Source organism: Xyrauchen texanus, chromosome 37, assembly GCF_025860055.1.
Source record: "Xyrauchen texanus isolate HMW12.3.18 chromosome 37, RBS_HiC_50CHRs, whole genome shotgun sequence".
NCBI classification, from domain to species: Eukaryota; Metazoa; Chordata; class Actinopteri; order Cypriniformes; family Catostomidae; genus Xyrauchen; species Xyrauchen texanus.
This window is the reverse complement of record NC_068312.1, coordinates 3,937,606-3,952,470: the sequence shown is the minus strand read 5'-3', so window position 1 is coordinate 3,952,470 and position 14,865 is coordinate 3,937,606. Positions and strand designations below refer to the sequence as shown.

Below are 14,865 nucleotides of genomic sequence, written 5' to 3'. Positions count from 1 at the left end.
TGCAAGCATTCTCTGTTAGCGACACTTGCCTGGAGTTCGGTCCGGCAGACACATACGTGATCCTAAGACCGCGACCGGGCTATGTGCCCAAGGCAGGCCATGTGATGTATTAGCCACTCTTTGCCTCCCCTGCAGTGTAGGTGTGGCCTCCGCAGGGTCTTCTCCCCCTGAAAGAAGGGGTAAGACCCCCTTCCCTTAATGCATGTAAGGGCCCTGGCCGTAGTTGCTCTATGCGAGAAACATAGAGAGAAAAGAGGCCCAGCCAGGCTTGGCCCGTTCCCAGGTTGGCGTCCATCACCTTGTTCCCCCCTCCAGGGTAACCAGAAGGATTCTGATGGCTTTAATGGGGCATTGGTGATGGGTACGTGCAGTCTGATACAGTTGGTCGCCTTTGCACGTAAGAATACCTGCCCGCTCCTGTATCAGCAGTTCACGTACACGGCTCAGCGCATGGCACGTTTAAAAATGGGATTACTAGTGTCGCTTCTCTGACACAACGTGGAGAGAGCGACAGAAGGGAACGTCTAGGTTACGTATGTAAACTCCATTCCCCGATGGAGGGAACGAGACATTGTGTCTTCCCCGCCACGTCGCTGAGCCGAGCCACTGTTGGGGCCGGACCATTTCCGGCTCCTCAGAAAAATCCTGAATGAACTCCCGTATTCGCCCCGCTTAAATACCTGTATGTCCGGGGGTGGGATATGCAAATACCGTCTGCCAACTTCTCATTGGCCTTTTTTCATAGATCAGAGGTGTAAATCGGCGCTAAGTAAGAGAGACCCCTAGTGTCGCTTCTCTGACACAACGTCTCGTTCCCTCCATCGGGGAACGGAGGTTACATATGTAACCTAGACGTTTTACATAAGGGTGAGGCCTGTCTGTACTTAGTGAACAGAGGTGTTGTTTACATCCCTGTAGTTAATGCTGGGACTAATTATATACAGTATGTACATCTGTATTCTCACAAAATCCTTGGTATTGTAAGTTATGCCTATAGTTAGTTTGCCTACATACATCATAGAAATGAAGAATGTAGCCAATGTTTCCACCAGTCAGATACAATAACAAGGTCCGGTAAGGTCTTTGCAGCAGAACTATCACACTGACTTCTCTGCCCATGAAGGGGATTTGGGTTGCATCATCCTCATCCCATGCCATTCAGATTATGGATGATGTCCCAGTCTGACAGTGTTATAGATGCATTCCACCTACTAAGTATGAGGTAGTTAAAGCCCATATTAACCAGTTGCTACAAGTCCAGGTTATCAGGGAGAGTAACATCCCTACCTTGAAGTAGTTAATTGTCTATTTGTTTCATTTTCTTTGGATCTGAAATTTGTTAGCATAGATGACATTCAATTTATTGTAAAGCACAATTATAGAATATAAGAAGTAATTTGTGTGAATATAGCATGACAGAATATTGCTTAACCCTTTCGCACACTAGTTTTTCTTGTATTGACTTATCCTCCAGTGTGAGTTCTTCAATGCATGCAGTAATTAAAAAATTTCACCTAACACTTCACAGCAGATGCTGTAAGAACTGAGGACCTGAAGAAGCATAAGAATTCAGACAGAAATTATAGAGGCCCCCAAAATTCCTCAATGTCAAAAATTAAAGACTTTGCCAAGGAAACGCCCACAAGTCTACCAAAAACTGTGCATAAATGAGCTAAGAGGCCTGAAAAGAGACTATAAAAGTTACACTGCGGATTGCCAACTGTCAGAAAACAAAGGAAGTTTGTCCAGAAAAACACAACCTTTCCCCAAAACCCCACTCAGAACTAATCCAGTCTTTGTCCTTTGATATAACGATCTAATTTGCGACATATAAAAAAATAGACTAATAAGGGAGCATGAGACATTTCCTGTGGAAGCCTGACTCACATCCTTAAACTCCTAGACAAGAGAGAGCCTTGGAAACTTGGAAGCTTTGGAATTATCCTTTTGTATTATCCTTTAGTTGAACACAAATTTACATGTTTCTAGTCTCTTCAAAAGACAATTTTACAGTTTTACGATGCATGTACTGTACATATATTTTTAACTTTAACACTATCAAAAGACCCAATTGTATCATAATTTTGTCTATTTTTGATACTTAATATGAACAAATTAATCTTATACAAATTATTGCAGCTAATGTGACCTTTAACATGTGTGTGATGACTTGTAATCACTTCTATAACTGATTATTATGATTTTTAAATCTTGCGTTATCCATGTTGAAATAGTCAACTATTACTCAGAGCTATACATTGTTTTTGATATGCAAAAGCTTGTCTTTCCATGAGGAGAACAATGAGTGAATTTATTTTATCGTTAAAATCTGTTGTATTTAAAGTTCATGACGCAAACATTGCCCCTTTTTTTAAGTAAGAAACTGAGGGAATTTTAACACAAAGAACAATAAATCACCTTGAGGGAGGACCGACAGTTCAACACTTCTGATTGGCTCAAATCACCTTTGGGGTGTAGCCAACCTCAACTTCACAAAACACCCCGCCTCAAACAACAGTTAGTTATTTTGGTTTCTTCTCTGGAAAAGGGCTGAGGCTCAGCTGTCAGTTCTCCTGTTCTGGCAGACAAGTTTGCATGTTATCTTCACATTAGTTCTGAAACTCTCAAGGTGAGCCGAGGCGTTCCCTCATGGTATGTACAGAGTTCCAGACATCTCTAGAATGAAGAAGTTTTTGCTGAAATCTGGTGCTTAATAAATAATTTGAGTAACCTGATCTCAAATCACGGCATACTAAATGAACTATTGGTGGTTTTCAGGCAAGGCCTATAGACACCATGGTTAATTTTTCTGTTACAGATTATTTTAATTAATTCTCTGTACAAACTCATTCATTAACCTGTTCATGTTTGTGTGATGTATGTTAGTTTAGTTTTAGGTTGTAGATTAGCCAATAAAATTTGTTTGTATTCAAAGTGAAGATGACTGTTATATTTTGATAAATAATTTGTCACTTAAATTTAAGATCTACGCTTCATGCTCAAACAATATTTCAACATATTTGTGATACTATTTCAATGGCCATGAGAATAGTATGCATCACATCAACTCAGCGCTGACCGCAGGTTGATCAGACATAAACATTAATTCTGTCAATATTCCCCGAATTAAGCATAATTCCCTTCTTGAGCTAAATTCCTTTCATATAAATTATTAACAGATATAATGAGCCTGTTGTAATACATATTTAATGTTGGAGAATTTTAATCAGATTTTCAGTCTGCTTACTTGTCATTTGTCTTGCACATATATCCCTACATTATTTTGGTGATCAAACACAGCCAAGATTCTTCAACTACTTATAATGTTCCGCTCTTTAGTCTATGGCAGCCCATAGAACTGCTTGCAGGAAATTTATTAAATTTGGCATACAGATAGACAGTCTGATGTGTCACCACAACAAATTTGGGTATCTTCCTCAAACCCTATAGCACCACCAACTGCCAAAACTAGCACTCACGTTTATTTGAATTACTTTTGAATCGTGAGTCCTAGAAATTTATTTCCTCTGATTCTAGGGCTCAAGAATGCACCCTATGACGTCATTTTCCATCATGAAAATATTTTTGCCATTTTGAATTTTCTGAAAATAATTCCTCCTGAATCATCTAGATGCTTGCATGACAAAAATAAAATTCACAGAATTTTGATAAACCATACTGTTTTCCAATGGCGCTTTAAAGAATTTGACAAAGAATGCGCAAAATGTAACTCTCCATAACACTTGGTACGTGTCATCACCATTAGGCCTTGAGGTTACCTGCAGTATTTTGTGCACTGCCCCCTACTTGTCAGGAGATAGCTAAAAATGTTTTTTTTTTTTATTATAACATTTGAACACTTTTGCTGAAAAATAATAAAAATTGTCTTTTTAGATCATAATGAGTCGGACAATACCACATTTTCCTATGTCTGCCATTTTGGATGTCGGCCATTTTGAATTTAATCATAAAATTCTGTATTTACCAACGACTTGGTGTATCGTTACGATACTTGGTATGTGTCTTTGTCATCATGCTCTGAAGGGACTGAAAAAGTTTTGAGAGAGCACCACCTTGTGGTGAAAATGTATAATGCTATTTCTATAAATGCTAATAGTGATTGACTCCTTTTGCCTACTGTAATGAGACTGGTCTTGATAAATTCCATGGTTCAAGCTGAGAACAATGATACCAATTATGTCATGATCAAGCTAACGTCCTGTCCACCACTTTTAAATGTTTTGAAAACCTACTTTTTCAAACTCCTCCTAGACGGTTTGGCCGATTTGCACAAAAATTGGCCTGCATAATCTAGAGGCACTTACGACAAAAATGTATTCACTGAATTTTTATATACCATACCGTTTTTGAATGGCGCTTCAACAAATTTGACAAAGAATAAGCAAAAAGTTTTCTGCATTATCTAGAGGCACTCACGATAAAGAATAATTCACATAATTTTGATAAACCATAGTTCAAGGATTTGGTCGATATCTCTCCAAAACTGATGGTCATAGACGCTGCTGTGTGTGACTGGGCAGCAATCAAACTGAGGCAGTGTTTGTGGATGGTTCATGTACTCACTGCGAGAACATGACCATGGCAGCGTTGCAGTCGCGACTTTCATTCCTTAAGGTGAATGCTAATTCCCCCCGTTCCTTCACACAGGATTGAGGACGACCCAGCTGGTGATGGAGGTGATTTGGGGATGGCAGCGGGCTCGATTTCACAGGGTAAATCACCACAAACCACCCGCCCCCCGGCATGCTCGCTTGCTTTTGTCTGGGCTCAAGGTTACTGCAGCTCGTCTCATGGCCAGCCTGCTTCTCCCTCGAACCCCCGGAATTGGATGATGACATCGCCGCTGCATCGGAGAGCATTCAGGCGTCTGACACAGAGGACTCGACTGGGCTGCCACCTTCATGTCAGCCCGCCCAGACTGAGGCCTACGCGCAGATGGCCGACATGCTTGCCTGGACTGCAGTGAACGTGGGCTTGGACTGGAACCCTCCATCCTCCCCACACCCTTCACGGCTTGATGATTGGAACCTCGGGTCAGGGTGCTGCTCCCAGCTACACGGAGGTCCCCCAGGTGGACAGAGCTGTTGGGATCCATCTGTGCCCCGAGAACGGCACCACCTGGTGGAATCGCCTGGTACTGCCCTCCAAGGCCTGTAGGATGACGATGTCGCTGACTTCGAAAGCCTACAGCGCCACCGGACAGGCCACCTCTGTCCTGCATGCCATGGCTCTCCTGCAGGTCCACCAAGCCAAGACACTCAAAGAACTGCACCTGGGTAGTCCCGACCCCGATGTGCTGCAGGAAATGCACTCAGCCACCGAACTCACTCTCAGAGCCATGAAGGTCACAGAACGGGCACTCGGGGGGTTGATGCCCACCCTCATGATCCAGGAAAGGCTGAACGGCTCTGGCTGAACAAGGTCGAGAAGCGCGACATTGACAAGGCACACTTTCTCAACACCCCCGTCTCCCAGCCTCAGCGGCACTGTCAACAACTTGGCCCAGCAGTTTTCTGTGGTGAAGAGGTAGACGGAGGCTATTTCCCACATCATGCGCCCAAACAACAGACAGCTCCACCTCAACCCGAGCCCAGCTCTCAGCCCCCCATCTCCAGAACCCCTTCAAGGACCCGAAAAACTCCTAAGTGCTCCTGAGATGGAAGACCCACGCAGTCAGTTGTTCGCTCCAGAGCTTGTACCAAGACCACACCGTCCCCTGGTGGAGGTCTGGGAGGAAAATCTTTATTTTCATTATTTTCCTTTGCCCACATTCACAAAAAAAAAAAAAAAGAGTTATTTCCTCACTCCCTGGGTCATCCAGCTGGTGCGTGCTGTTCTCACGGTGCCCCGGCTCCAAAATCCTACAGTTCCGGTTCCCCGGACGCAGTTAACCTCGCCTCCTGACCCGCGACTGCTCATCCCGGCAGGCAGGCGCTGACGAGTTCCGAAGATGCCTCTACAGGACCTCTTCCTCAGTCTCTAATCCGCCCCCTGCCGGGTGCATGGAGGGAGGTAAGTGCTTTGAGTCTAGACGCATGGCTTTCGCTGTCCAACCTGTCGCGTTGGCTGGCCAGGACCATCCGTCTCTGCTATGCAATTATATTCGCCAGGCTCCCGCCTCATTTCAGCAGTATTCACTCCACCTCGATGCGCGGCGAGAACGACAGCGCCTTATGAGCAGAAATTACAACCCTGCTACTCAAGGATGCTATAGAGCCTGTCCCTCCATCCAAGATGAAGAAGGATTTCTACAGCCCTTACTTCATCATACGCAAAAAAGATGGTGGGTTGCGGCCAATCTTGGAGTTCTCAGCCGGGCTTTACACAAACTCCCATTCAAAATGCTCATGCAGAAACAGATTCTGACCTGCGTTCAGCATCAAGATTGGTTTGCGGCAGTAGACCTGAAGGACGCATACTTCCACGTCTCCATCTTGCCTCAACACCGACCCTTCCTACGGTTTTCTTTCGATGGCCAGGCATATAAGTACAAGGTCCTCCCCTTCGGCCTGTCTAGATAGTGTCTTCACAAGGATCGCAGAGGCAGCCCTTGCCCCGTTAAGGGAAATGGGCATCCGCATACTCAACTACCTCGAAAACTGGCTCATTCTAGCTCACTCTCAAGAGTTACTATGTGCTCACAGGGACCAGGTGCTCAGGCATCTCAGCCGTCTAGGGCTTCAGGTCAACTGGGAAAACAGCAAACTCGTCCCGGTTCAGAGCATCTCTTTTCTCGCCATGGAGTTAGACTCAGTCTCAATGACAGCATGCCTCACGAACGAGCGTGCGCAGTCGGTGCTCAGGTGCCTCGCTCACTTCGAGCCCGGCACAGCGGTTCCTCTAAAACAGTTCCAGAGGCTCATGGGGCCACGGTCCTGCCTCTCGGGTTGATGAATATGAGACCGCTTCAGCACTGGCTTCAGACTCGAGGTCCGAGATGGGCATGGCGCCGCGGCACATACCGTTTGTTAATCACCCATTCCTACCATCAGATTTTCAACCCTTGGACAGACCTCTGTTTTCTGTGGACTGGAGTCCCCATACGGCAAGTGTCCAGATGTGTTGTGGTCACCACAGATGCCTCTCAATGGGGTTGGGGTGCCATGTGCAATGAGCACGCAGCCGCTGGCTCCTGGGTAGGACCCCGGCTGCGTTGGCACATCAACTGCCTAGAGTTGCTGGCTGAATTCCTTGCCCTGCGGAGGTTTCTCCCACTGATTCGGGGCAAGTGGACGGCAAGTCCTTGGGTAAGCACGACTTGATTATCAGGTTCCTTAGAGGCACTCGGAGGGTGAACCCTCCCCGGCCAAGCCTGTTCCCCTCCTGGGATCTCTCAGTGGTCCTCTCGGGCCATCAGGGACCCCCTTCGAGCCGCTTGACTCAGTTGACTCCTTGAAGAGGGCCCTCCTGATAGCGCTTGCTTCCATCAAGAGGGTTGGGGACCTGCAAGTGTTCTCTGTCAACGACAATTGCCTTGAGTTCAGTCCGGCAGATACTCACGTCATCCTAAGACAGCGACCGGCTACGTGCCCAAGGTTCCTTCGACTCCCTTCAGGGATCACGTCGTGAACCTGCATGCACTGCCCCGGGAGGAGGCAGACCCAGCCTTTTCATTGCTGTGTCCAGTACGTGCTTTGCGTATCTATCTGGACCGCACACAGGACCACCTTGTCTGCTTCGGCGGATGGCGGAAAGGGAATGCTGTCTCCAAATGAGGTTAGCTCACTGGGTCATTGACGCCATCTCTCTGGCCTACCAGACCAAGGCCGTGCCCACGGGTTTGAGCACACTCAACGAGATGTGTGGCATTCTCGTGGGCACTGGCCAGTGGCACCTCCCTAGCAGACATCTGCAGAGCAGCGGGCTGGGCAACACCATTGTGAGATTCTACAATCTCAGGGATGAGTCGGTCACGTTCCATGTTTTGTCAGGTCCGAGCCGGTAGAACTCTGTAATACGGTACAGCCGACTGGGTATTCCGCTTGCACCTAGCGCACTTCAACAAGTTGATCCAGTGCGCTTTGTCTCCCATCTCGCTTCCTGGATGTTCTTCCTCCCTAGCCTTCTGGCCTGCAAATTCAGGAAGGAATTTGCCACCAGACCCACTACGAGCCGCAAGTGCTCTGTACTGTGGTAGGGTTCCATAGGTTTAATTCCCTTTTCAGGCAACTCCCTGTGATGTATTTTCTGCTGTCGGCGGACCCGCATCTCCCTTGTTTGTAGAGCTCCTCCCTCATCAGGTAGGACCTGCCACCACGCCACTCCCACGTGTGGCTTGACAACCCATGTGGTGTATTGCCACATATCACCTCCCCCTAGTCTGGGCAGGATGTGGTCTCCACAGGGTCTTTTCCCCCTGAAAGAATAGGATCGGGAAAGATCGCCTTCCCGATGCATTTCATAGCGTTAAGATAGCCCCAGCTGCTTTAGGCTCTATGCGAGAAACATAGAGAGAGAAAAGGCCGTGGCTGACTGGCTTGCTTCCATGATGGTCATGTAGCACCTTTTCCTCCCCTTAGGGGTGCTGGGAACCTAAGGTCTGTATATGACACCTTTTTCTGGGGTTGTTGAGGAGGGTTACATGTGGCCGGTACAGTTGCTTCTAACACGCAGCAGCCTGCTTGCACCTGTGTCAGCAGTTCCCGTAACACAGTCTAGTGCATGGCACTTTGAAATGGGATCCTTTGTGCCACTACATTCAACACAACGTCGAGTGAGTGACAGAAGGGGAACGTCATGGTTAGCGTTGTAACCTCTGTTCCCTGATGGAGGGAACGAGACATTGTGTCCCCTTTGCCATGATACTAGACTTACCACTGTGATTGGCCGTACCTTATTCTCAGCTCCTCTGTGCAAAAACCTAACTCACAGATGCACACCCACTTTCCTTTATACCCGTATATCCGGGGGCGGGACATGCAAATTCTGTCTGCCAATTTCTCTTTGGCCTTTTCTCAAGTTCAGAGGTACGTGAGGCTCTCAAGAAAGACCCCTTGTGTCACTACATTTGACACAATGGCTCGTTCTCTCCATCAGGAAATGGAGGTTACAACAGTAACATGACGTTTTTAGTCACCAAATCACAGAATTGTTTTATTTAGATTGCTGTTCAGAAACAAGATAGTAAGCCGAAGAAAAGGAAGACAGCTGATAACCCATTAATCAGAGGTTTAATAAACAGAATATATTTTTGAGAAGATAAGTTTGCATTCCCTTTTGTCTCAAATGTTCACACCCCTTTCATAATTTATACAAATATAAGATATAAAATATTGTATTATGTAATACTGCTATCACAATCTACATTACAGATAATGACAAAAAATATAGTATGCATATAGTAGTGTGTTGCCTTCTTGAGCATCAATGAATGTTTGCACCATGTGTAATAGTTGTACAAGTCCCTCAGTTGTCCTAAGTGTCAAAAGCTTGATCTCATATATATATATATATATATATATATATATATATATATATTATACGCTATATTCCATCTCGTTCTGGCCTGTTAATAGTACTTAGAATATCAAAATCCACAAAAGGAGGTGGGTTTCCCACAAGGTTATTTTTCTCCATAAACCAACATATTATGGAGTTTTGTGTTCCTTGTCACAGTTGCCTTCATCTTGCTCACTGGGGTTCTAAATAAAATTAATATTTATGTATTCATTTAATTATTTTTGTAAGACACAATTTACAATTACATCTTTTTATCAACAGCACAATTATGACACAAAGACATCCCAGATATTACTTCATTCTCTTTTACTTCACAATTTTCTTTAAAGCTGCTATGAAACAATGTGTGTTGTGAAAAGCGCTATAAAAATAAAAATGACTTGACCATTGTAAATGCATTTTATCCAATGTGTGTGGCAGTAATCTAATGCAGATTAAGGCAAATCAATACATACTGCAGTTCAGCAAACCAGTGTACTGTATATACTTAAAAGTCAATGTAGCCTTCTTAAAAGCCAGAGACAGAAACCGTATGTTATGCTTAATCAGTGTAGGTCCTTTAAAACCAATGCGCATGATTATACCAATATATTATAAACCAATGCATTTGTCAAACCGCACTGTCAACCAGTGGACCAATGTTAACGCAGTATATTATAATAATACATGTATTATTTCCTGAATGGCCCCTCATGCTTACTGTATATCTTGAGTACCTTTTTCTGCAGGACGTTGATCTTCTTTTCTTTGACTTCCAGCATGTCCTTCAGGTCACATACCTCACCATTCAGAGTTCTCTTCTCCTCTATCAGATCCTGAATCTGTTTAATATTCTTGTTGAGGAATAACTCTCTCTCCTCCAGACGCACACATAGAGCATCCACCTAAGAGACAAACACAGCAGTGAGCTTCACTTTTCAGATCAAATTTAACTGGTAATCATTTTTGGTAATGGATGTCTTTTAAAGGCATCAGATAAACCTATTATGTAAAGATATACAATTTTGCATTTGAGGTGTAAGCTAGACTACAATGGAGACCGTATGTAACAAACACATTTAGCACTGCACCTACTGCGGTCATGAAAATAGAGCCCTTTGTCATAAGACGCTGAACAACAGATAGCATAAAGGTAATTTTCTTTTCTTTCAAAAATATTTTCTCATAGCACAGACATATTGTAGCTTGGCTGCAGTTTCTGTCTGATATTCATCAGTAACACTAATACGTTTCCTAAACATGGTCCTCAGATTTCAGGGGGGTAAAATAAACAAAAATTAAAAAAAAAAACACTTGCCTATGCATAGTAAATGCACATTACTGGATGAATCTGTGCTTTTTAGAAAGTACAAGTTCCTTCAACAATATCCATTCTGGAACAACTTTCACATCTACCAATCAGATTTTTATAATGGCTTTTAAAGGCTTTTTAAGGGCTTGAAGAACAATCATATTAAATTTATGTTAATCAAGGTTAACACGCTTTCAAACCAAATGCAACATGAAAAAGACAGAATGAGATGAGAAAGCAGAAAAGACGAACTACTCAAAACAACATGGTAAAACAGTGTGAAAGAAAATCAAGTGAGTTGTTTAGCTAGCTGATAAAAAAAAAAAAAAACCTGCAGAAGCTATGACAAATTTGTTGCTGATTTCCTCAACAAGAAAGAAAATATTCAATTCACTTTCACAAACTATTTAAATTCACCTGCTGGAGAAGTTGAGAAATGTTAATTGGAGCAATACGGGTAAGTTATTGCCATGCATTTCTTTTTTTGTTATTTACATTTGTTTAAAATTACTGTGTAATGTATACACATAATTGGCCTCATTCATTCAAATTTCATAAATATACAAATAAATCAGAGCAATGTATGTGTAAAATGGGGCATCACAAAAGCTTCATATTCCTCATATTTGTTATTAAAATGTATGTTAGTGAATTCCAAATGTTCGTAATTAGAGAGCGAGTGCACGTTCATTCACAATTATCATAATCCATGCCCATGAAAACGCCATATAAGTGTATCCGTTGGTTGTAAATAAACAACAAAGGATCCAAAAATATATTTTGGGGGTTTTATTCTGACAGCCGTTTAAAAAAAAACATTGGTCAAAGGGCCATATATATATATACATAAAAAATTTATTATAAAAAAGAACAATTAAATACGGTGTAATGAAATAAAAAAATTAAATATGGTTATGAAATATGATAGAGGCTAATATAAAAAAATTATAATAAATACAAACAGGGCATTAGCCTACACAGGACCGTTTCTAGGCATAGGCGAACTAGGCAGTCGCCTATGGAACCACCTTTCATATATATCATATTTCACTTCAGCACTGAAGAAGTATTTTTTCACTTGTTTTGACTAATAAAAACTAGTACAGTAAGACAAAATACACATGCTAAAAATAATTTTTCTGTAAAACCATTAAAAGTCATTGTGTTGAAGTGGTGACAATAGACATCACCCTTGGGAGCCCCAAACACCTTTGAAATTTGAGAAAAGGCCAAAGAAAATTGGTGAGTGTGATTTGCAACATTTAATTCCCTCCATCAGGGAGCAGAGGTTACAACAGTAACCAAGACATTCCCTATCTGTCACTCACTCGACGTTGTGTCGATGTAGTGACACTAGGGGTCCCTATACAAAACACCACAACCAGCTGAATTGTGTTAGGTGGACTGGTGGTGCAGGTGCAGGCAGGCCACTGCCTGTCCAGTAGCAAGTGCACTCAGCCCCACGAATGTCGCAAAGTCCCTCGCACCCAAAAAGGGGGGGGCAGAACGCACTTACAATGGGAACAGGCCATTCCTGACAATTCATGCATTTTCTCTTCTTTTTCTCCCCCCAAAAATTAAAAAAACATTCAGCTGGGGCCAGATGTATCGTCGGGGAAGGTGTTCTTTTTCCCAAGGGGAAAATACACATCGGAGACCACATCCTGCCCGAAGGGGAGGTTAACATGGAGAATACATCACATGGATTTACCAACAGGTAGTACACATGTGGAATGAAGCCCCTATAGTAGGTCCTACCCGAAGGGGGAAGCTCCACAAATGCGGTGATGGGAGCACTGGAGGCTCTGCCCGAGGGAAGACACGGGTTTGCCGTCAGGGAAACCGTAACATGGAAAATACATCACATGGGATTACCACACTCAACCAACACATGTGGAGCACCTTCCCCAGTACAGGGAATACTAACACAAGTACTGGGCCTGGCATCGAATTTATCTGCCGAATTCGCCTGCCGCAGGGCTGAGGAGAAAAGACATCCAGGGTTCACCGGTCTCTGGAACTCACATGGGGAAAAAAGTGCATGTTCTCCCTCTGGGAGGGGAAAAGCGCTGCATGCAAGGATTACACCCGGCCAGCTGTCCACATGCTTACCTGTTCGACCTGACAACACACGGGACGAAACTGGCTAAACCCAGAGATTATAAAACCTCGCAAAGGTATTGGGTTTCGCCCAGCCCGCTGCTCTACAGATTTCTGCTAGAGAGGTGCCAATCTCCAAGGCCCGGGAGGATGCCACACCCCTAGTGGAGTGTGCTCATACTCCCAGGGGGGATGGCACACCCTGGGCCTGATATGCCAAGGCAATGGCATCCACAATCCAGTGGGCTATCCTCTGTTTGGAGACAGCCTTCCCCTTCCGCTGTCCCCCAAAACAGACAAAGAGCTGCTCAGAGCATCTAAAGCTCTCTGTGCAGTCCAAGTAGATATGCAAAGCCCATACAAGCAATGACAAGGCTGGATCTGCCTCCCCCCAGCGGGTCCGTGGACACGACTCTGAAAGGTCCAAACGACTCCAAATGAAAAACTATAGTTTCTCAGGGGCCACCGATTCAGGTCGTAGATTTTGGAGGCCCTGGGGGCTTGCTAAGTATCTTGGCTAAAGCTTATGATGAATATACTGTTGCACATGGGCCTACATTTCAGCCTGTCTCATTGATTCCTATGACAGTCAGAGAGATCTGTTGAAAATAATGAAAAATATGTTTTTGCATCCTAGGCCTTAGTCCTCTTAACGTGTCGATAAGGGACCCTTGATGTGTCACCGTGTGAAATTTGGGGTCTATAGGACAATCCCAGTTACAATTTCTACCATTCATTTTCACAGTGGGTCTGTGGACATGACTTCAAAAGGTCCAAATGGCTCCAAATTGAAATATGTAGCTTCTCATGGGCCCCTTAGACAGTGTGCAAAGTTTCAAGTCCGAATGACAGTACTTTACACTTTACAGTACTTGCTTAACACTGAGGGACATTCATTTATTATATGTTGTATCTGAAGGCCCCAGGGAGGAGTACTCTATGGCTGAAGTTGCTGCCATATGATTCAAGGCTTTTTTCACTGAATCATACAGGAAGTGCCCACTTCCATTTTGTTTGAATGGCGCCAAATGCATGGTTCGTGGGCAGTCGTTTTTAAAGCTAATTATGCATATTTATGAGTTGTAAGTTGAATAAACCTGTTGTATTGTGTGCTGGCAAGTGGATTTTGTAAATCAAATTGAATGTGAATGTTACTGTAAGTGTTTAAAATTAATTGTCTCTGAACTTAGTGCTAAGTTGTGAACTATTTAATAAATGAACATAATAAAGCATACTGTTCCCCCCACTCCAACCTCAAATGCATTTATAGATTTGAATTTGGAGCCCCTCACCCCTACTCCATGTTCAAGTCTATTGCACTGGTAATGATTAATAATTGAGAACTGATTCTCACACTTTAATGTTTTAAGCTAATTATGCATATTTATGAGTTGTAAGTTGCATCAACTTTTTGTATTGTGTATTCTGAGTGCTGCCAAAGGAATTTTGTAAATTAAATTGAATGTAAATGTTAAGATGAATATGTTGAGTCTCCATAGAACAAATTGCTTTTGGACACTTTCAATTTTTAAGCTAATTATGCATGTTAATGCGTTATAAGTTGCTATGAAACAAATTGCTAATGGGCAGTTAGGCTGTTGGTGGAAAAATACAGCTATACAATCAATTGGAAATGGCCAGTTAGAATGTTGGTGGACACATACAGCTATACAATCAATTGGAAATGGGCAGTTAGTTTGCTGGGGGACATATGTACAGCTATACAATATATTGTTAATGGGCCGTTAGGCTTTTGGTGGACACAAACAACTATATAATTAAATGGAAATGGACAGTTTGTCTGTTGGTGGACACCTAAAGTTATAAAATAAATTGCTAATGAGAAGTTAGGCTGTTGGCGGACACATATATACGATCAATTGGAAATGGACAGTTTGTCTGTTGGTGGACACATAGAGCTATACAATCAATTGGAAATGGGCAGTTAGTCTGTTGGTGGACACATACAGCTATACATTAAATTGCTTATGGGC

General features: G+C 43.4%; 1 protein-coding gene across 1 annotated transcript in view; it reads right to left on the bottom strand.

The window, feature by feature from the left end:
* The window catches only part of LOC127631253 (ERC protein 2), an 80,279-nt gene that overhangs the window by 39,411 nt on the left and 26,003 nt on the right, over positions 1-14,865 (bottom strand). Inside the window, exon 4 of the mRNA XM_052109327.1 lies at positions 10,197-10,364. Coding sequence (XP_051965287.1) covers positions 10,197-10,364 — 168 coding nt within the window. The remainder of the gene's footprint in view (positions 1-10,196; positions 10,365-14,865) is intronic.